We start from the raw sequence: 24,314 nt of genomic DNA on the forward strand, positions 1-24,314 counted from the left end.
TATGGAGGGACGATAACTAGTAGTGAGATTGGTCATGGATACATTACAATACATTTAAACCTATGCTAAAGATAATGTCCCAATTAAAACTAGATTATCACATTTAAAAAAAAACATATAGAACATTAGTTACAATTAAAGAATTTGCAAAAGTTGGTATAAATGCAAATAGATGTGTGCAGCTGCTTTTGTGCTAAATTACTGATGCATGTTTACTGCTCAGTAGTTCTGAGGGCCAGATAAAAACCCATTGAGGGCTGGATATTTTTGCCGTCGGAACATGGTTTGAGAGATCTTGCACTAAAAAGCTAAAAAATAACATTGAATTTTGGACTTATAAAACACTAATCTTTTTCCTAATAAAGTTGTTGATACTGAAAAAGGGGGTAAGGAAGGCTTAAAAGAATTTCATAGAAATTAATATGAAGTCAGTATCTATGGTACTTTACATGACAGATTTCCACTAATCAGCTCATCTTGATGAGTAACGTACGTACCATTTTGAAAGTGTGTTACTTTGAACTGCTGCGTATGAGCCAAATCGGTGCTCTGTAAGGAAGTTTTTTCCATGCTTCTTAACAAACTCTTCAATGGCTTGTCCCCACCAGCGAGCATGTCTGTAGCTGTTGCATTTTAAAATTAATGTTCTGGAAAATAAAATAATTTTTCATGGTTGGATTATTTATATAGTTAAAGGGACACTAAACCCAAATTTTTTCTTTCATGATTCAGATAGAGCATGCAATTGTAAGCAACTTTCTAATTTAATGCTATTATCTTCGTTCTCTTGCTATATTTATTTAAAAAGCAGGAATGTGATGCATAGGAGCCGGCCCATTTTTGGTTGAGAACCTGGGTTATGCTTGCTTATTGGTGGGTAAATGTAAGCCTCCAATAAGCAAGCGCTATCCATGGTGCGAACCTAAAATGGGATGGCTGCTAAGATTTACATTCCTGCTTTAAAATAAAGATAGCAAGAGAACGAAGAAAAATTGATAATAGGAGTAAATTAGAAAGTTGCTTAAAATTTCATGCTCTATCTGAATCATGAAAGAAAAAAAATAATTGGTTCAGTGAACCTTTAATTGCTGACTGCTTTTCTTAAAAACTGTATTATTATTACTTTGTAATAGAGGTATAGATAATACATACATTTATACATTTTACAAAAGATTGCCAGAAATTAATCAAATCAGTTGGTTCTAGCACAGCACACATCTATCAAGCACCTGAAAGAACAATTAAACATTATTTTATTTGTTGTTTTGATTTTATGAAAAAAAAAAGGTTATGTAAATGTGGTTTAGGTTTAGAATGAAACTAGCCCAGCTGATACTACGATTGTAAAGCTCACTGGCAGATCCATAGAACTTAGAAAACAGAATTTATGTTTACCTGATAAATTACTTTCTCCAACGGTGTGTCCGGTCCACGGCGTCATCCTTACTTGTGGGATATTCTCTTCCCCAACAGGAAATGGCAAAGAGCCCAGCAAAGCTGGTCACATGATCCCTCCTAGGCTCCGCCTACCCCAGTCATTCGACCGACGTTAAGGAGGAATATTTGCATAGGAGAAACCATATGATACCGTGGTGACTGTAGTTAAAGAAAATAAATTATCAGACCTGATTAAAAAACCAGGGCGGGCCGTGGACCGGACACACCGTTGGAGAAAGTAATTTATCAGGTAAACATAAATTCTGTTTTCTCCAACATAGGTGTGTCCGGTCCACGGCGTCATCCTTACTTGTGGGAACCAATACCAAAGCTTTAGGACACGGATGAAGGGAGGGAGCAAATCAGGTCACCTAAATGGAAGGCACCACGGCTTGCAAAACCTTTCTCCCAAAAATAGCCTCAGAAGAAGCAAAAGTATCAAACTTGTAAAATTTGGTAAAAGTGTGCAGTGAAGACCAAGTCGCTGCCCTACATATCTGATCAACAGAAGCCTCGTTCTTGAAGGCCCATGTGGAAGCCACAGCCCTAGTGGAATGAGCTGTGATTCTTTCAGGAGGCTGCCGTCCGGCAGTCACATAAGCCAATCTGATGATGCTTTTAATCCAAAAAGAGAGAGAGGTAGAAGTTGCTTTTTGACCTCTCCTTTTACCAGAATAAACAACAAACAAGGAAGATGTTTGTCTAAAATCCTTTGTAGCATCTAAATAGAATTTTAGAGCGCGAACAACATCCAAATTGTGCAACAAACGTTCCTTCTTCGAAACTGGTTTCGGACACAAAGAAGGCACGACTATCTCCTGGTTAATGTTTTTGTTAGAAACAACTTTTGGAAGAAAACCAGGTTTAGTACGTAAAACCACCTTATCTGCATGGAACACCAGATAAGGAGGAGAACACTGCAGAGCAAATAATTCTGAAACTCTTCTAGCAGAAGAAATTGCAACCAAAAACAAAACTTTCCAAGATAATAACTTAATATCAACGGAATGTAAGGGTTCAAACGGAACCCCCTGAAGAACTGAAAGAACTAAGTTGAGACTCCAAGGAGGAGTCAAAGGTTTGTAAACAGGCTTGATTCTAACCAGAGCCTGAACAAAGGCTTGAACATCTGGCACAGCTGCCAGCTTTTTGTGAAGTAACACAGACAAGGCAGAAATCTGTCCCTTCAAGGAACTTGCAGATAATCCTTTCTCCAATCCTTCTTGAAGAAAGGATAGAATCTTAGGAATCTTTACCTTGTCCCAAGGGAATCCTTTAGATTCACACCAACAGATATATTTTTTCCATATTTTGTGGTAAATTTTTCTAGTTACAGGCTTTCTGGCCTGAACAAGAGTATCAATAACAGAATCTGAGAACCCTCGTTTTGATAAGATCAAGCGTTCAATCTCCAAGCAGTCAGCTGGAGTGAGACCAGATTCGGATGTTCGAACGGACCTTGAACAAGAAGGTCTCGTCTCAAAGGTAGCTTCCATGGTGGAGCCGATGACATATTCACCAGATCTGCATACCAAGTCCTGCGTGGCCACGCAGGAGCTATCAAGATCACCGACGCCCTCTCCTGATTGATCCTGGCTACCAGCCTGGGGATGAGAGGAAACGGCGGGAATACATAAGCTAGTTTGAAGGTCCAAGGTGCTACTAGTGCATCTACTAGAGTCGCCTTGGGATCCCTGGATCTGGACCCGTAGCAAGGAACCTTGAAGTTCTGACGAGAGGCCATCAGATCCATGTCTGGAATGCCCCACAGTTGAGTAATTTGGGCAAAGATTTCCGGATGGAGTTCCCACTCCCCCGGATGTAATGTCTGACGACTCAGAAAATCCGCTTCCCAATTTTCCACTCCTGGGATGTGGATTGCAGACAGGTGGCAGGAGTGAGTCTCCGCCCATTGAATGATTTTGGTCACTTCTTCCATCGCCAGGGAACTCCTTGTTCCCCCCTGATGGTTGATGTACGCAACAGTCGTCATGTTGTCTGATTGAAACCGTATGAACTTGGCCTTTGCTAGCTGAGGCCAAGCCTTGAGAGCATTGAATATCGCTCTCAGTTCCAGAATATTTATCGGTAGAAGAGATTCTTCCCGAGACCAAAGACCCTGAGCTTTCAGGGGTCCCCAGACCGCGCCCCAGCCCATCAGACTGGCGTCGGTCGTGACAATGACCCACTCTGGTCTGCGGAAGGTCATCCCTTGTGACAGGTTGTCCAGGGACAGCCACCAACGGAGTGAGTCTCTGGTCCTCTGATTTACTTGTATCTTCGGAGACAAGTCTGTATAGTCCCCATTCCACTGACTGAGCATGCACAGTTGTAATGGTCTTAGATGAATGCGCGCAAAAGGAACTATGTCCATTGCCGCTACCATCAAACCTATTACTTCCATGCACTGCGCTATGGAAGGAAGAGGAACGGAATGAAGTGTTTGACAAGAGTTTAGAAGTTTTGTTTTTCTGGCCTCTGTCAGAAAAATCCTCATTTCTAAGGAGTCTATTATTGTTCCCAAGAAGGGAACCCTTGTCGACGGAGATAGAGAACTCTTTTCCACGTTCACTTTCCATCCGTGAGATCTGAGAAAGGCCAGGACTATGTCCGTGTGAGCCTTTGCTTGAGGAAGGGACGACGCTTGAATCAGAATGTCGTCCAAGTAAGGAACTACTGCAATGCCCCTTGGTCTTAGTACCGCTAGAAGGGACCCTAGGACCTTTGTGAAAATCCTTGGAGCAGTGGCTAATCCGAAAGGAAGCGCCACGAACTGGTAATGCTTGTCCAGGAATGCGAACCTTAGGAACCGATGATGTTCCTTGTGGATAGGAATATGTAGATACGCATCCTTTAAATCCACCGTGGTCATGAATTGACCTTCCTGGATGGAAGGAAGAATTGTTCGAATGGTTTCCATTTTGAACGATGGAACCTTGAGAAACTTGTTTAAGATCTTGAGATCTAAGATTGGTCTGAACGTTCCCTCTTTTTTGGGAACTATGAACAGATTGGAGTAGAACCCCATCCCTTGTTCTCCTAATGGAACAGGATGAATCACTCCCATTTTTAACAGGTCTTCTACACAATGTAAGAATGCCTGTCTCTTTATGTGGTCTGAAGACAATTGAGACCTGTGGAACCTCCCCCTTGGGGGAAGCCCCTTGAATTCCAGAAGATAACCTTGGGAGACTATTTCTAGTGCCCAAGGATCCAGAACATCTCTTGCCCAAGCCTGAGCGAAGAGAGAGAGTCTGCCCCCCACCAGATCCGGTCCCGGATCGGGGGCCAACATTTCATGCTGTCTTGGTAGCAGTGGCAGGTTTCTTGGCCTGCTTTCCCTTGTTCCAGCCTTGCATTGGTCTCCAGGCTGGCTTGGCTTGAGAAGTATTACCCTCTTGCTTAGAGGACGTAGCACTTGGGGCTGGTCCGTTTCTACGAAAGGGACGAAAATTAGGTTTATTTTTGGCCTTGAAAGACCTATCCTGAGGAAGGGCGTGGCCCTTACCCCCAGTGATATCAGAGATAATCTCTTTCAAGTCAGGGCCAAACAGCGTTTTCCCCTTGAAAGGAATGTTAAGTAGTTTGTTCTTGGAAGACGCATCCGCTGACCAAGATTTCAACCAAAGCGCTCTGCGCGCCACAATAGCAAACCCAGAATTTTTCGCCGCTAACCTAGCCAATTGCAAAGTGGCGTCTAGGGTGAAAGAATTAGCCAATTTGAGAGCACGGATTCTGTCCATAATCTCCTCATAAGGAGGAGAATCACTATCGATCGCCTTTACTAGCTCATCGAACCAGAAACACGCGGCTGTAGTGACAGGGACAATGCATGAAATTGGTTGTAGAAGGTAACCTTGCTGAACAAACATCTTTTTAAGCAAACCTTCTAATTTTTTATCCATAGGATCTTTGAAAGCACAACTATCTTCTATGGGTATAGTGGTGCGTTTGTTTAAAGTAGAAACCGCTCCCTCGACCTTGGGGACTGTCTGCCATAAGTCCTTTCTGGGGTCGACCATAGGAAACAATTTTTTAAATATGGGGGGAGGGACGAAAGGTATACCGGGCCTTTCCCATTCTTTATTTACAATGTCCGCCACCCGCTTGGGTATAGGAAAAGCTTCTGGGAGCCCCGGGACCTCTAGGAACTTGTCCATTTTACATAGTTTCTCTGGGATGATCAAATTCTCACAATCATCCAGAGTGGATAATACCTCCTTAAGCCTGTTCCAACTTAAATTTAAATGTAATCACATCGGGTTCAGCTTGTTGAGAAATTTTCCCTGAATCTGAACTTTCTCCCTCAGACAAAACCTCCCTGGCCCCCTCAGACTGGTGTAGGGGCATTTCAGAACCATTATCATCAGCGTCCTCATGCTCTTCAGTATCTAAAACAGAGCAGTCGCGCTTACGCTGATAAGTGGGCATTTTGGCTAAAATGTTTTTGATAGAATTATCCATTACAGCCGTTAATTGTTGCATAGTAAGGAGTATTGGCGCGCTAGATGTACTAGGGGCCTCCTGAGTGGGCAAGACTGGTGTAGACGAAGGAGGGAATGATGCAGTACCATGCTTACTCCCCTCACTTGAGGAATCATCTTGGGCATCATTTTCAGTGTCACATAAATCACATCTATGTAAATGAGAAGGAACCTTTGCTTCCCCACATTCAGAACACAGTCTATCTGGTAGTTCAGACATGTTAAACAGGCATAAACTTGATAACAAAGCACAAAAAACGTTTTAAAATAAAACCGTTACTGTCACTTTAAATTTTAAACTGAACACACTTTATTACTGCAATTGCGAAAAAGTATGAAGGAATTGTTCAAAATTCACCAAAATTTCACCACAGTGTCTTAAAGCCTTAAAAGTATTGCACACCAAATTTGGAAGCTTTAACCCTTAAAATAACGGAACCGGAGCCGTTTTTATCTTTAACCCCTTTACAGTCCCTGGTATCTGCTTTGCTGAGACCCAACCAAGCCCAAAGGGGAATACGATACCAAATGACGCCTTCAGAAAGTCTTTTCTATGTATCAGAGCTCCTCACACATGCGACTGCATGTCATGCTTCTCAAAAACAAGTGCGCAATACCGGCGCGAAAATGAGGCTCTGCCTAAGATTAGGGAAAGCCCCTAGAGAATAAGGTGTCTAAAACAGTGCCTGCCGATATTATTTTACAAAAATACCCAGATTAAATGATTCCTCAAGGCTAAATATGTTATATATGAATCGATTTAGCCCAGAAAATGTCTACAGTCTTAACAAGCCCTTGTGAAGCCCTTATTTACTCTGTAATAAAAATGGCTTACCGGATCCCATAGGGAAAATGACAGCTTCCAGCATTACATCGTCTTGTTAGAATGTGTCATACCTCAAGCAGCAAAAGACTGCTCACTGTTCCCCCAACTGAAGTTAATTCCTCTCAACAGTCCTGTGTGGAACAGCCATGGATTTTAGTAACGGTTGCTAAAATCATTTTCCTCTTACAAACAGAAATCTTCATCTCTTTTCTGTTTCAGAGTAAATAGTACATACCAGCACTATTTTAAAATAACAAACTCTTGATTGAATAATAAAAACTACAGTTAAACACTAAAAAACTCTAAGCCATCTCTGTGGAGATGTTGCCTGTACAACGGCAAAGAGAATGACTGGGGTAGGCGGAGCCTAGGAGGGATCATGTGACCAGCTTTGCTGGGCTCTTTGCCATTTCCTGTTGGGGAAGAGAATATCCCACAAGTAAGGATGACGCCGTGGACCGGACACACCTATGTTGGAGAAATCAGGGTCAATATGATAAAGCACCCTGAGTTACTTTAGACAAACTTTAGAAAAATGTCTTCATTTGTAGGACATATTTATCTAAAATTTTCTGTATATGCAACATGATGATGGAATGGATGGGGAGTCAAGATTCTATCCAGTACACCTTATGCATAAACAATTGAGAATATAGTAGAATTAAAAATATAGGTGTTAAAGTTTACTTAAGGATTTTTAGATTTTATGATAAGCTTGTGGGTTCCAAGGCTGATAAAAAAGAAATTTTTTGACAAATAAAACACAACAGGTCAACAAAGCAATAAAACAATTGAATAGCAGCAATACATATTTATGGCTTTAGGTATAAAGTTCACTTAAATCTGTAAGATTGTCAGAAACACTTCTCTATACTTAGTGTTGAGTTCTTGTCAGATATCTGATGGGCAAAATAAAGGAACTTTTGCCCCTTCTATGGCTATAGGTCAGGAGCCTACAGAAGAGAATTGCCTGGTATTTCTGGACTAGACTGTCCTTATGGATAGGGTCAGAAGCATAAACTGAAGGAAAGTTCTTTGCTGAGCAAGTACAAGTGTGCTACAAGAGGCTGCTCAATGGCTTGGCACTATGCCTATAGGTTAAGCTATTGTGCTCTGTCCATTCCCAGTTAAAAAGGAAATTAAACAATATTTTTCTTTCATTATTCAGATTGAGCATACAATTTAAAACAACTTTCCAATTTACTTCTATTATCAAATTTCCATCTATTTCTTGGTATCTTTTGCTGAAGGAGACAAAATGCACTACTGGGAGCTAGCTGTACACAACAGGTGAACCAATGACAAAAGTCACATATGTGCAGCTACCAATCAGCAGCTAGCTCCCAGTAGTACATTGTTAAAAAAGCATTCATTGGCGGGCTCAGGGGCAGCAAAGGATACCAAGAGATCAAATGTCTGTGGGAAGTGTGAGCATATTGCCTCTTTAGAAGCTTGTATTGGCGTTATGGAGTAACGAATTGCAACACTGCGTGATATTCAGACACTTGAAAGGGAAATGTATATGACTGAGCAGGTTGTTCATGGCTGTAGCAGATAGAATGGAGAAGATTCAGATGGTGAGACTCTGGGAAGAGGCAAGCAAGTTCTGAGCTGGTAAACCCAAAAACATTTGCCAGATTGAGTGAAAACATTGGGGATATCAGTTCAGGGGTGTCAATGTTAGAGAGGGCTGTTCTGCCTAATATAGTGAACAGTCCTTCAGTCATGGAAGAGGAGCATACTATAGTGAACAGTCCTTCAGTCATGGAAGAGGAGCATACTATAGTGAACAGTCCTTCGTCATGGAAGAAGGAAATACAAGTTTGGACCTGAGGCAGATGTTGGTTGTAGGAGACTCTATTAAGAAGGTTGATAGGGTAATTTGTCACCCAGATCCCTTAAATAGTCCAGTTTGCTGTCTTACAGGGGCTCGTGTTATGCATAGTGAGGAGCGTATTGATAGATTGTTAGGGGAATCTGGGTCTGATTATGCAGTCATGGTGCATATTGGCACTAATGAAGGAATAAGTGGGAGATGGAGTGTCCTAAAAAATGACTTCAGGGAGTTAGGTAGAAAGCTTAAAGCAAGGACCTCCAAGGTAATATTTTCAGAGAGATCACCAGTGCTATGTCATGGTCAGTTAATTATTGGTTAAAAACAGTGTAAAAATGAGAGGTTTGACTTTTTAGAGCACTGGGCTGACTTAACTTGGGTAGAATTTGTACAGTAAAAGATGATGGATTGCACCTGAATGGCATAGGTGCAGGTGTTTTTGGGGAAAGGATGGCAGCACGCAAGAGAATCTTTTAAACTAGGCAAAGGGGGAGGGTCAGTCCAATCATAATAGAGCAGACAGATCAGTCTGCGTATGTGACACACCTAGAGTATCTCAAGGAAGGGACGAGAGAAGGATACACTAGGGCTAGATTTATTAAAGCCCTATGGCTGTAAGTTCTCACAAGAACTTGCTCGCCGTAATTTATCAACCAGCGGTCACCAGACCGCCGCTTCTCTAACCTCTTCGCCACCTCTAAGGTGGCGAAATTCAATCTCCTCGGTCTAGTCAGACCGAGGAGATTGACAGCTCCTGCCTGCGCTTGATTGGCTGTGCACAGGCAGGGGGCGGGATTGCACGTGAGCGCAAAATTGCGCTCGTGTGCAATGGCGAATACCTGGGGGTAATTTCGCCCCGCCACAGGTGAGCTGAGGCGTACAGGGGCACGTATACGTGCCCCTGTCCGCCTCAGCTTTAATAAATCTAGCTCTTAGGAAATGTCACATTAGAAAGTTCCGAGGAAACCGCACCAAGTAGCAGCAGAAAGCACAAAATGCAAGAAACATGACAAGCAAAATTAGTTGAAGAAGAGGACTTGGATAACAGTTTAACTGAAATTTGGTGGGATGATTCGCATGACTAGGCAGATAACTTAGAGGGTTATACTATATTTCGGAGGGACCGGAGTAATAAAAAGGGTGGAGGAATTTGTATGTATATTAAACCTGACCTTAAACCTACAATAAAGGGAAGATATTTATGATACAGGGCATAATGTAGATTACCCTGTGGGTTGAAATAAAGAGGGGGAAAAAAGCCTAAATATTAATAGGAACCTGCTACAAGCCCCCAACATTAGTGACATGGGGGGGGGGAATCAACTACTAAAGCTAATAGGAAAGCTGCTAATAACACCAGTGCTGTAATTATTGGAGCCCAGCAGTGAAGGGGTTAATTAGATAGCTTGTAGGGTTAATTTTAGCTTTAGAGTAGTGTAGTAGACAACCCAAAGTATTGATCAAGACCCATTTTGATATATTTCATGCCACCATTTCCCTGCCAAATGCGATCAAATAAAAAATATTTTTCACGTTTTCACTTTTTCACTGAAATTATTTACAAACAGCTTGTGCAATTATGGCACAAATCATTGTAAATGCTTCTCTGGGATACCCTTTGTTCAGAAATAGACTTATATGGCTTTGACATTGTTTTTTGGTAATTAGAAGGTGGCTAAATGCCGCTGCACACCAAACTTGTATTACTCCCAGCAGTGAGGGGGTTAATTAGGTAGCTTGTAGGGAGATTGAAGGGTTAATTTTAGCTTTAGTGTACAGATCAGCCTCCCATCTGACACATCCCACACCCTGATCCCTCCCAATCAGCTCTCTTCCCTCCCCCACCCCACAATTGTCCCCGCCATCTTAAGTACTGGCAGAAAGTCTGCCAGTACTAAAATAAAAGGGTTTTTGTTTTTTGTTTTTAATTATTTAAAAAATCATATTCTGCTGTGTAGGATATCCCCTTAGCCCCCAACCTCCCTGATAACTGTTAGCTACCATTTTGGGTACTGGCAGCTGTCTGACAGTACAAACTTTGCAATAAAATAACTTTTTTTTTTTTTTCAAAAACCTAACTTTTTCTGTAGTGTAGCTGCCCCCCTCCATACCCTCCCCCCTCCCCCTCCCAGATCATTCCCAGATCCCCCCTCCTCTGCCCCACCACCCTCTCCCAGCAATCTCTACAACAATTTTAATTTGGACTGCGCCTAGATCGCGGGTGCGCATGAACGCACACGCACCCTCCCCCCACCTCCCGCACACACCCGGCACGGAGAACAGCTGGCCAGAAGGAAGTTCCCCAGCGCTGGGCCGCCCACCCGCAATGGCTCCCACCCACCAATGATCGGCACTATCGCTGGCCGATGAAGAGAGGGCCACAGAGTGTAGGTAGAATTTTAGAGCACGCACAACATCCAAGTTGTGCAACAGACGTTCTTAATGAGAAGAATGATTAGGACAGAGAGAAGGAACAACAATTTCCTGATTAATATTTATATCCGAAACCACTTTAGGAAGAAACCCCAATTTAGTACGAAGAACCACCCTATCTGCATGAAAGTTAAGGTAAGGCGAATCACACTGCAAAGCCAAGAATTTCCGAAACTCTCAGAGCAGAAAAGATATCAATAAGAAACAAAACCTTCCAAGATAGCAACTTAATATCTATGGAATGCATTGGCTCAAACGGAGTCTGCTGCAAAACTTTAAGAACAAGATTAAGGCTCCAAGGAGGAGCAACAGGTTTAAACACAGGTCTGATTCTGACCAGGGCCTGACAAAAAGATTGAACATCTAGCACATCCGCCAGACGCTTATATAACAAAATAGATAATGCAGAAATCTGACCTTTCAGAGAACTGACTGACAATCCTTTCTCCAGACCTTCCTGGAGAAAATACAAAATTCTAAGAATCCTGAGCCTACTCCAAGAGTAGACCTTAGATTCACACCAATAAAAGGTATTCACGCCATACCTTGCCTGGATCATGGTCTCAATGACCGACTCAGAAAATCCATGCATAGACAGAACTAAGCGTTCAATCTCCAAGCAGTCAGCTTCAGAGAAACGAGATTTGGATGGAGGAATGGACCCGGAGTTAGAAGGTCCTTCCTTAGAGGCAACCTCCAAGGTGGCTGAGACATCTTCACTAGGTCTGCATACCAGATCATGCGAGGTCATGCAGTAGCTATTAGAATTACCAATGCTCTCTCCTGTTTGATATGCGCAATAACTCGTGGAAGGAGCACAAATGGAGGAAACAGGTATGCTAGACCCAAATCCCAAGAAACCGCTAGAGCATCTATCAGAGCGGCCTGAGGATCTCTTGACCTTGAACTGTACTTTGGAAGCTTAGCGTTCTGCCGAGATGCCATCAGATCCAACTCCGGCACCCCCCATTTGAGGGTTAACCTGGAGAACACCTCCGGATGGAGAGCCCACTCCCCGGAATGAAATGGCTGTCTGCTCAGGAAATCCGCTTCCCAGTTGTCCACTCCAGGAATGTGGGTGGCAGATGGGCAACAATTGTCAGCTTCCTCCCACTGAATAATCTGTGCCACCCCCTTCATGGCTAAGGAACTCCGAGTTCCTCCCTGGTGGTTGATGTAAGCCACTGATGTGATGTTGTCCGACTGAAACCTGATAAACCGGGCTAAGGACAATTGAGGCCAAGCCATCAGAGCATTGTAAATCACTCTCAATTCCAAGATGTTTATGGGGAGAGCAGACTCCTCCCGAGTCCATAGTCCCTGCGCCTTTAACGAGTCCCAGACTGCTCCCCAGCCTAGCAGGCTGGCATCCATGGTCACAATCACCCAGTAAGGTCTCCGGAAGCATGTGCCCTGAGAAAGCCACCATGGGAGAGAGAGTCTCTTGTCGACTGATCTAGATCTATCCTCAGACAGATTTGAATGGTCTCCATTCCATTCTCTAAGCATGCATAATTGCAAAAATCTCAAATGGAATCGAGCAAAGGGAATGATGTCCATGGAAGCAACCATCAGACCAACTGCCTCCATAAATTGAGCTACTGATTGCCGAACAGTAGGCTGTAGAGAGAGGCAAGAGTAGAAAATTCTGGGTTTTCTGACCTCTGTCAGAAAAAAAAAAATCATAGATAGGGAATCTATTATGGTCCCTAAGAAAGCAACCGTTGTAGCTGGACAAGGTAACTTTTCCAGATTCACTTTCCAACCGTGGGGACATAGAAAATATCTCTGTATGAGAGTTTGCTTGTTGAAAAGATGGCGCCTGACCCAATATGTCATCCAGGTAGGGCCCCACTGCAATTCCCTGAGACCAGATAACTGCCAAGAGAGCCCCCAGAACCTTTGAAAAAAAAATTGGGAACTGTGGCAAGGCCAAACGGAAGAGCCACAAACTGAAAGTGTTTGTCTAGAAAGGTGATTTTTTGATGATCCCTATGGATGGGAACATGAAGATACGCGTCCTTCAGGTCTATAGTCATCATGAACTGACCTTCTTAACCAAAGGAAGAATGGAATGAATGGTTACCATTTTGAAGAATGGTAACCTGAGAAACTTGTTGAGACATTTTAGGTCTAAAATGGGTTGAACATGTCCCTCTTTTTTGGGCACCACAAACAGATTTAAAATAGAATCCTAGACCCTGTTCCCTTACTGGAACTGGAACAATCACTCCCAGGGAGGAAAGGTCCTGAACGCAGTTCAAGAATGCCTCTCTTTTTACCTGGTCTGCAGCTAATCTTGAGAGGTGGAATCTGCCCCTGGGAGGGAAAGTTTTCAATTCTATTTTGTAACCCTGATATACTATGTTCATAGCCCAAGGATCTGGGACATCTCGTCACCACGCTTGACAAAACAGGGTAAGTCTGCACCCCACTTGATCTGATCCTAGACCAGGGGCCGACCATTCATGTTGACAGACTCAGCTGAGGGTTTCTTTAATTGCTTCCCCTTATTCCAAGACTGATTAGGCTTCCAAGAAGATTTGGACTACTCCTGCTTGGAAGAGGGAGAGGAAGACTTTCTTAAGTTACGAAAGGAAAGAAAATTACTTTGACGTCCTTTGAGTCTGTTCTTCTTGTCTTGCGGTAGAAAAGACCCTTTTCCATCCGTAATATCATAAATTATTTCTGCCAGACCAGGTCCAAACAAGGTCTTACCCTTGTAAGGAAGTGCCAGAAGTTTGGACTTAGAGGTAACATCAGCTGAACAAGATTTTAGCCACAATGCCCTGCGGGCTAGGACAGTGAAGCCAAACATCTTGGCTCCCAGTCTAATAACTAGCATGTTAGCATCAGAAATAAAGGAATTGGCTAGTTTGAGAGCCTTAGTCTCATCTTGTATATTCTCAAACAGAGTCTCTACTAAAATTGAATCAGACAAGGCGTCGCACCAATAAGATGCCGTACTTGCTACTGTGGCAATACAAACTGCAGGTTGCCATTGAAGACCTTGATGAACATACATCTTCTTCAAATAAGCTTCCATCGTTTTGTCCATGGGATCCAGGAGCAGCTATCCTCTATAGGGATTGTAGTTCTCTTAGCCAGAGTAAAAATAGCCCCTTCTACTTTAGGCACCGTGCGCCAAGAATCTTTAATGGAGTCAGCAACAGGAAACATCTTTTTAAATAGGGGGAGAAAGGAATCCTTGGCTTCACCCATTCCTGTGAAATATTCTCTGTCACATGGTCTGGGACAGGAAAAACTTCCACAGAGGAAGGAACATCATAGTATTTATTAACTTTACTAGACTTCTTAGGGCTGACAACGACAGACGTATCGGAATCGTCCAAAGTAACCAATACCTCCTTTAACAGTACACAAGCTTAAATCTGAAGTTTACTTCTTCAGTATCAGATCAAGGAATAATACTGTCCGAATCTGAGATTTCACCTTCAGAGGCTACCGACGTATCCTCCTCATCAGACTTATGAGGGAGGGCAACCAGTGTAGCAGTAGGTGGAACAGAAACCTTGCTATCTGAATGTCTAATTTTTCTCTTGCGTTTCCCCAGCATAGGAAAAGCAGATAATGCCGCAGATACCTCAGAAAATACCTGTGCAGCAAAATCTGCAGGCAAATAAACTCCTCCAGGAGGCTGAGAGGAACTGCAGGGCACTGTGACGCCATTGAGGCTTGGGACGTTTGAGGAGAAAGCTGTGGCATTGTCTGAACAGCATCATCCTGAGAGACATTGGGCTCAGCAGGCAACAATTTATCTTTAAATTGAAGTGCTCTAGCTAAGCATGCAGCTCTGAATTGCATAGGCAAAACAATTTGTGCCTCTAGGCATAACAAGCATTTGTCAAAAGACACACAGTCTCCATGTCCATAAAACTAAATAAAAAAAAGCCCCAAATTTTAGAATTGTTTTAAATACACTGTCACTTTAAGAATTTTTAATACCACAGCCGCTTAACGTTATGCAAAAATTCTTTCAAATAATAAACCAATCAGGCCCCCTACACCTCAGACAAGCTGAAGTGCCTTACCGTAACAATTATACACAATTTGGCTGCCAGAAGTCTCTAAAACGATTGTATAGTAGATCGACACTGAAGAGACTGAAATTCATTATGACATTCATCTGAAGTGCAAGTCTCCAAGACCTAGAAGACAAAAGCACTTGCCTGCAGTCTAGCTGTCCGGCAGGAAGACAGCTCACAAGGCATCCTTACAGAGACCTGTAGAAAAAGAAAGAACAGAGTAACCAACTCTGGCTTTCTGTACCATGTTCAGCAATTTGTTAGGAAACAAAACAAAGACTACCTCACAACTTCCTAACTGCTTAAAAGCCACCACTACTCTACTGAAGAGATTGACGTGGACTCAGCTAAACCCAAATCCTTGCTTGCAGGGAAAAGTACCCGAAAAAGGAATTAATTTCTTCAGACACCAAACTTCACCTCCTCCATTGACAGAGGCAAACAGAATGACTGGGGATTATGGGTAGGGGAGTGACACTTAACAGCTTTGCTGTGGTGCACTTTTGCCTCCTCCTGCTGGCCAGAAGTGGTATTCCCACTAGTAATTGAATGACGTTGTGGACTCTCCATATCTTAGGAAAGAAATGTTAAATTTTCAGTGGTTCTCTCTAAGGGCCTGATGATATAAACCTCTCCGCTCAAACAAGATGACAAAATGATCCTACAGCACTGCGAGATCCCTAGTGAAATTGTAAAAAGGCAGATTTTGCTATACTTCTTCCAGGAGTGTTTCCTGCATTTCTGTATGTGAAGAAGAGACAAGCCCAATGCAATATAGCACTGCATAACATGAGAGTTCTGTTGCATTTACACTTTCTGCTTTGTATTACTTTAGACTTCATATTAAGTTTTATTACATTTAAACTTTGCACTTTCTATTTTGTATTTTATTTTGTATACAGCAGTGTATTTAGGATTGTGATTTTACAAATTCTGATTATGCTTTGACAGTTTCTGTGCTACTTTAACGAATTAGGATCATACGTTATACATTTATGTATATCTTTTACAATAACATTGTACTTTGTATTTCTTCTATTTAAAATAAAAATGAAAAACTGACAGCTTCAGTTTTCAAGACAGCTTCATTACTTTCTATGAGCTTGATAAGCAAAAATGCTCTATTTTAGCGAACGTATAGTGCAAACTTCACAGGGGCTGAACTCACTGAATTCTACAAGAAAAAGAGAGGAACTTGGAATTCTGTCTTTCATAGAAAATAACTAGGCTCTCTAGGATAAATAACTTTGCAGGGGAGAGAGACGTTATTTGCAGAACATCTGGGGCTGATATAAAGTCTCAGTTTGGAGCAAATACAAATTAAACTCAAATGTTTTCACTACAATGTAACTTGCTTTTTTTATCTAGTTAAGTATATATTACTTTCTTGACCAGCTTGTGTAAAACGCTTACAGCATTTCACAATTATGAGAGAGCTTCAGACATACCCTGGGAACTCCCCTGTTCATCCCAGGAAACTCCCCTGTCTCTCTCACTTTCTGAAGCTGTGTTTTATTTTACAATAGAGAAAATAGAAAGTGCAATTTAATCTGTAAAAGATACACAGAAATATACAAAACATGATCCTAATTTGTTAAAGTAACACAGAAACTTTCAAAACATAATCAGAATTTGTAAAATGACAGTTGGATCTAAATCTAAATGTATTAAAATATAAAATTGAAAGTGCAAAACTTAAATGTAATAATACTGAAAGAACGAATCTGCAGTGTAAAGTAATATAAAATCCAAAGCTCAAAGTGTAACAAGACTAATGTTTCATGCTGTGCTATATTGCACTGTGCTTGTCTCTACTTTATATACAGAAATGCAGAGAACCCTCCTTGGACAAGCATAGCAAAATTTCCCTGTCTATAATCTTTTAAAAGATCTGCTGGAGGGTTCCACCTTCTTTTAGCATTCAATGATTTTAACATCTGTAAAGTCTGCAATACAATGTCTCTCCAACTCATTTTAATAGGTTGTGGTTTCAAAGAACAAAACTAGCTATTCCATATACAAGAATATACCAAAAGAAGCAATTTATCTAGCATTTTATAACCTGCAGCTGGTATAACAAGTCATTGGAAAAACAGTTTTACATAGACTGTCCCTTATTAACTTATTAAAGGGACACTAAACCCAATTTTTTTCTTTCATGATTCAGATAGAGCATGCAATTTTAAGCAACTTTCTATTTTACTCCTATTATCAAATTTTCTTCATTCTCTTGGTATGTTTATTTGAAAAGCAAGAATGTAAGTTTAGATGCTGGCCCATTTTTGGTGAACAACCTGGGTTGTTCTTGCTGATTGGTGGATACATTCACCCACCAATAAACAAGTGCTGTCCAGGGTCTGAAAATGGCTGGCTCCTTAGCTTAGATGCCTTCTTTTTCAAATAAAGATAGCAAGAGAACAAAGAAAAATTGATAATAGGAGTAAATTAGAAAGTTGCTTAAAATTGCATGTTCTATCTGAATCACGAAAGAAAAAATTTGTGTTCAGTGTCCCTTTAATACGAAGTTTCAGTTTTCAGCAAACCAGTTATTTCTACTGCTTAAAAAGTTATTTCAAAGGAGATTTTATTCTCTAATGCTAAAAGAAAATGTATCACATTATTTAGCAACGCAGACCATCCCCTATAGAAGCCAAAATAAATTATGTTTGTTTAATCAATTGTTTAAGCACTATTTAACTTACCTTGAAAGGTTGTCAATTCTTAAACCATACTGGGTATCAGTGTCTTTTTTTCCCATTTTTATGCAAAATTCCTTATCAACCAACAAAACAAAGGAAATGGCACCACTGTCCATTTTCATGTATAAAATAAAGGAATCTTTCACCACCAACCACCTAGAAAACAATGAGATAGAGAGAATTTAAAAATAAAATAAAAAATGAAATCACAAATACCTTTAATAACTCTGTATTTTATATTTTTGATAATGGACAATACTATGCATTTTACAGTTAGCTTGGAAGATGACCAATTCACACTAGATTACATGATTGGTTCTTAAAAACATGTTGAGAACATAAAATGCAATGTATTGCTTCACTAGTCCTAAAGCCTGTGTACAACTGCCATTTTCTGCAGTGCAGCAGTCCCACACGACCATGCACGCTCGAGCCCCCGCCACGCCCGCCCACTCTGCTGTATGATCCTCACGGTGGTCACTGCTGATCTTTCCTTACGGCCAAGTAGTTTTGTCTCCCGCTGCAGTCTCTACTGCACATGACTGCAACGGACAAACATATGTGGCCTTTTATAATATAGGATGTGTTGCACAATGTATTATTGGTTGTTGCCATCTGATTAATTGATATACAGTATAGTTCTCTAGAGACAAAGTATTTCAAACAACTTTATACGAATGTCAATAATTCAGCCAGATTAGTATATTTCAATTAAAGATATACAAGTACGAAAATAAACATCTTAATTTTACTATTATGGCTGAACATCATAAGATTACTTAAAGGGACAGTATAAACCAATTTTCATTTAACTCTATGTAATAGACACTACTATAAAGAATAATATGCACAGATCTAAAAATCCAGTATAAATCTGTTGAAATCGGGAGCTTCTAAGTACGTTTTTAGCACCGTTGAAAAGGTTAGCTGGAACACCCACTGCAAGTGGTTCTATAGCAAAAAAAAGCAGACACCCCCCCCCCCCTTCCTCTGCATAAAAGATTCTTTACACAAACAGGAGCAAGCTGGAGTAGGTATACATCAGTATTCTCCCAAAACTTTGGGGCTTGGTTAGGAGTCTGAAAATCAGGGCACTGTTATTTAAAGGTCAAGTCCAAAAAAAACTTACATGATTTAAATAGGAAATTTAATTTTAAACAACTTTCCAATTTACTTTTATCACCAATTGTGCTTTGTTCTCTTTATATTCTTAGTTGAAAGCTAAACCTAGGAGGTTCATATGCTAATTTCTTAGACCTTGAAGACTGCATCTAATCCCAATGCATTTTGACCACTAGAGGGCATTCGTTCATGTGTTTCATATAGTTAACATTGAGCTCATGCACGTGAAGTTACCCTGGAGTGAGCACTGATTGGCTAAAATGCAAGTCTGTCAAAAGAACTGAAATAAGGGGGCAGTCTGCAAAGGCTTAGATACAAGGTAATTACAGAGGTAAATAGTGTATTTCTATAACAGTGTTGATTATGTAAAGCTGGGAAATGGGTAATTAAGGGATTATCTTTCTTTTTAAACAATAAAAATTCTGGTGTTGACTGTCCCTTTAAAAATAAGCAAAACTATAAAAATAAAATAAAAAGCTGTATAGGCTATATAAATGTATAATCTATAAAATATTTATGAAAAGAAAATTTTAGTGTATAATGTCCCTTTAAGGGGACAGGAAAATCAAAATTTTGTATAAAGCATGCAATTTTAAAAAACTTTGCAATTTACTTCTATTATCAAAAATGCTTTGTTCTCTTGGTATCCTTCATGGAGTATACCTAGGTAGGCTCAAAAGCAACAATGCACTACTGAGAGCAAGGCGGTGACTGGTGGCCACACTTACCTGTTTTTTGCCATTGGCTCTGCTAGCACAAGTAGTGCATTGCTGCTTTAGAGCTGACTGTTAACAAAGTGTACTTAAACAACAAAGCAAATTTAGATTGGAAAGTTGTTTTAAGTTGCACACAATCTGAAAGTTTAATTCTGACTAACTGCTAAGGCATTTTCATCCCTATGTTGAGATGTTTTGGAGCTTTTAGATGCTGCTCACATTTGAGCCCGACTGTAGGCCATTTTTTTTAGCAACAAACCTAAATATTATATATTCGTTTTTTTAAGGCTTCAAGCAGATTCCAACTTTATCATTATTTTATGTATGTATCATGATTTGAGGTCAAAATATATGGGGAAATATATATATATATATATATATGCTCAGTGGGATCTGGAGCCTCTATAAGTGTACATATGAAAAAGTGTGCCCAGATTCCCCTGGCAATGCTGATATCCTTGCCCACCTCGTAGTGCCCTGGCAAGTGCAGGGGATTGCAAGGAGCTCAGAAGCCTCCCCCAATGACTAAAAGAACTGTGCCAAAGTCACCCCGTGTCATCATATGTGTTAAAGAGGGGTTAAGCATGTTCAAACGGTTACTTAGGGCCTGATGATCTAAACTTTGCCAGATCAGATGTGGTTTTTCTTGCTGACGCAGGGGCTGCCCTGGTGGAATGATCGTAAAAAAAGGGGCAGCGCCGTCTCCTACTGATAGCAATGGAGCTTGCTGGAAAGGGACACAGCTCTGTGGAATGAAGCTAGCATTGAGCAGGGGGTGCACTTTAAAAATTAAATCCAGAAGCCAATATAAATCCCATTATGCTGCTTTCTGCGTATAGCATCTTACAATCGCCTATATATTCGGATGCACGTGTTTTTCTATTAGGGTTATACGTTTTTAGAGAAAAGCTCGCAGCCTTTAAGTTTGCGAGAAAAAAATGAGAGCTGTAGTGCGAAAATCTTTATAGAATTACACTGGGATTAGAGAGATAAATGTATATATGTCCCTGGAACACCCATTTACGCTTTGTATTTTTTACTTATAAGTATGAATTTCTGGGTGTTTTTTGCACATCCAGTGCACTTAAATTACGATTTAGGTTTAAATGTTATAAAGTATATTAATATAACAATGTTGGTTGTGCAAAGCTGGGGAATGGGTAGTAACGGCATTATCTTTCTTTTTAAACAATAACAATTTTGTTGTTGACTGTCCCGTTAACTCAAAGATATGTCCTCAGAGAGAGAAAGCATTCGTAGTAAGGAATGGCGCTGTTGTATGCCAAAAGCCTGAGGAAACAGTGTGCATAGCCCTAAGAAACACATCACTTTACATTGTACCATGTTTTAATACATTTGTAATGTTTTTAGCTACTTGTTTTCACTTCATTTGTGGATACTTTGCTATATCTACCAGTCATTTTCTCCATCGGCAGAGTAGCTGATTTTGCGATTACCACTAACGGTGTTCCTGAGGACAGTGAAGTTCCCTGTAGCAGGAGGCAAGTCTGCCGGGCGACTCAGAGATTCCTGCCGCCATTACTGCACATTACGAGCATGTAAACTTGTGAGTTCATTTCATTTATTCTTTTTTATGAATCTTTTAAATAGACTTTCTACTCTGAGGCGACTTTTCACATTTGTTATTTTATAGGATTGATGGTGTCTGGCCTAACATATTAGAAGAGCTGCCTTTTTATCATTTGTAAGAAAATTAATTTCTCTATCCCCTGGTCAAGAGAACTGGCTAAGGAATATACAGGACTGTATATTGGACTTTCCTGAAGTTTGTGACACTTATGTTGGAGCCTCTATAATATATACATGTTATATATGCACATTGCTGTGATATATATATATATATATATATAAGAAAAGAAGAGAAGTGTGCATGTGGCGCAAGCAGGAAAAACCTGATCCTAAAAATTCTTTAGAAGTGGATAATAATAATTAAATGCAGCCCCAATCTATCTACCCTAGAGAGATGGTCCCTAAACCCTCCAACTAGGGTAAAAGAAAAAATGAAAGAAAAGAGAAAATGATAGAAAAGGTAGGGCGCAAATAATATAAATGTTTATAATATATATTAAATTAGCTATTATTCTGCAAAACAATAAATAGAAAGTCACTTGTGAGATCAGTCTAATATGTCCAATATCCTTATGGTAGATATATAGTTGCTGAACACTAATCCAATGCAATAAAATAAAATAGTAGGGAGACAGTAAATAGTTAGCCTATTTAGCTAGTAATACATAGTAAGTATTATAAAACACACAATACAATATCTTTGTATTTTTTAATTATTATTCTTTTAGAAGACCTACCACTATATATTATACAAACTTTTGATATGTGTTTTGTACGAAGTGTTTAGATTGTATTGTGTGTTTTATAATACTTACTATGTATTACTAGCTAAATAGGCTAACTATTTACTGTCTCCCTACTATTTTATTTTATTGCATTGGATTAGTGTTCAGCAACTATAGATCTACCATAAGGATATTGGACATATTAGACTGATCTCACAAGTGACTTTCTATTTATTGTTTTGCAGAATAATAGCTAATTTAATATATATTATAAACATTTATATTATTTGCGCCCTACCTTTTCTATCATTTTCTCTTTTCTTTCATTTTTTCTTTTACCCTAGTTGGAGGGTTTAGGGACCATCTCTCTAGGGTAGATAGATTGGGGCTGCATTTAATTATTATTATCCACTTCTAAAGAATTTTTAGGATCAGGTTTTTCCTGCTTGCGCCACATGCACACTTCTCTTCTTTTCTTCCATTTTATCTCCCTAGTGCTAGGCAGCATATAGGAGACCTCCTAATAATAACAAACACATTTAATATTACAACATCTAGGATCGATTTATATATATATTTTTTTGTTCTCGTAGTTTATTCATTCATTTTTTTCATCCAACAATGGATTTGGAGTACGGTAACTATTTTGATCCTAGTAATAAATCAAGAAACCTATCCATTGCAGATGAACAGTTAGAAGAATCAGAAATCTTACAAATTATTGACCCCAAGGTACTCCTAGGGGAACTAGAAAAACTTAGTAAGAAACAAAATTTTAAATTGGCACGATAGCAACAACTTGGCACGATATAAGAAATATAGTGTCATTCCAAAAGGTCTCAAATTGAGTAAACAATCAATAATAGATAGCTCTGAAGTAGAACTACTTACAGAGTGGGATTCAGCAATGGAAGAATGTTCCAGTAAGTTTATAGATATACTTATAAGATTCAGAAATAAAAAGGTGGAAGCTCTCACAACCCAAATAAAAGAAGTGAGAGAGAAACATAACATCTTTAAAGGTGATGTGTACTACAAAGAACTTGATAAAGAGAATAAAATAAAAATTGAAAAATTTGACAAACTGGCTGAAGCCAGAAAACTCAATAAGTTCTATAGGGACTATAATCTTGATAAAAAAGAAAAGGAACAAACTGATGAATGTACAGTCTGGGATGTTATTGAACCAGAGACACCTTCAGGTGAGAAGGGAGATTTTGACTGGCTACAAATAGATTCTCCAAATTATTCAATAAACCCGCAATATAGGGAATTGAACGAAAGTATTAAAAAACAAAACATACCGAGGAGAAAACCTTCCAACAGTGAAGTCACTTTTAACTCTAAGACTAATGGACCAAAAACAAAACAAAGAGAGGATATAAGCTATGAAAATAGACAGAAATTCCGCCAAACCAATATAGATTACAGATATCAACAAAGAGACAATAGGATGTATAATGACGAAATGCACTATTGGAATAAACATGAAGCCCGAAATTATCGGAATCCATATCCAAACCAGATGCATGGATATAGAAGAGAAAATTCTTTTAGACCATACTCGCACAATATGTACAGATATAACAACCAAGAAGATAATGGTTGCTATGGAGGTTTCCATAGAAATAACTACTATAGACATAATATACGACCGACATCACATTACGATAAAAATCAGGGGATGTGGAGAACACCATACCATAAAAATGGGCAAAAAATAGATAAACATAGAGAAAATAATTCGGGACATCATCATTTTTTAGAGAACAGCCCGAAAACTACGGACAAAAACAAAAAAGAATTATCACAAATAGAACCCAATACACCACAGTGGAGAACCAGGGGGTTAAAAAGAGTAAACGACACTACAGAGGATGTAGAGGAGGAACTAAGAATGGGAGCAAAAAGGAAAAGACAAACACAAACTCTACAAACAAAGATGTAAGCATGAAAATCTTTAATTTGTCAAAGAGAAGCTTATCTAAAGAGGAGCTAAAAACATTAGAAAAAGGCCTATCTTTTGCCCCTACGAAGGGTCCAAACCCTTTCCAACTCTTCGTGGATTTTAACAAATTCACTAGAAACCTCACCCTAAAGAGGTATTTTGAAAAACAAAAAATGGAAAAAAATTCGAATATTTCTGAATTGGAATTAGAAACCTTGCTTAGAATCACTGGAACAAGAAAGTGTTAACAGTGGAGAGATGAATGAACAACACAAGAACATTCACACATCTCTCAAACCACCGTCTACTTTCTTTCCGATTAATTCTAAAGGGAATTGTATCCCTGTCTTTACTAAATTAGTCCAAGAGGATTTGGATAACCTCTGTAGGGACTACAAGATTAAGAAAGATAATCTCTCAAAAAGAGAGAAGGACTTCATAAGAAATCTAGAAA

The 24,314-nt window shown here is 39.8% G+C and overlaps 1 protein-coding gene across 2 annotated transcripts in view; it reads right to left on the reverse strand.

Annotated features, from left to right (window-relative positions):
• PLD1 (phospholipase D1) overlaps positions 1–24,314 on the reverse strand; it is a 505,989-nt gene that overhangs the window by 246,743 nt on the left and 234,932 nt on the right. For both annotated transcript variants that reach the window (XM_053710137.1, XM_053710138.1), the window contains exons 9-10: positions 17,763–17,915; positions 498–647 (exon numbers count right to left, since the gene is read on the reverse strand). In XM_053710137.1, coding sequence (XP_053566112.1) covers positions 498–647; positions 17,763–17,915 — 303 coding nt within the window. The remainder of the gene's footprint in view (positions 1–497; positions 648–17,762; positions 17,916–24,314) is intronic.

The sequence above is a fragment of the Bombina bombina genome, chromosome 4, assembly GCF_027579735.1.
Source record: "Bombina bombina isolate aBomBom1 chromosome 4, aBomBom1.pri, whole genome shotgun sequence".
Taxonomy (NCBI): domain Eukaryota; kingdom Metazoa; phylum Chordata; class Amphibia; order Anura; family Bombinatoridae; genus Bombina; species Bombina bombina.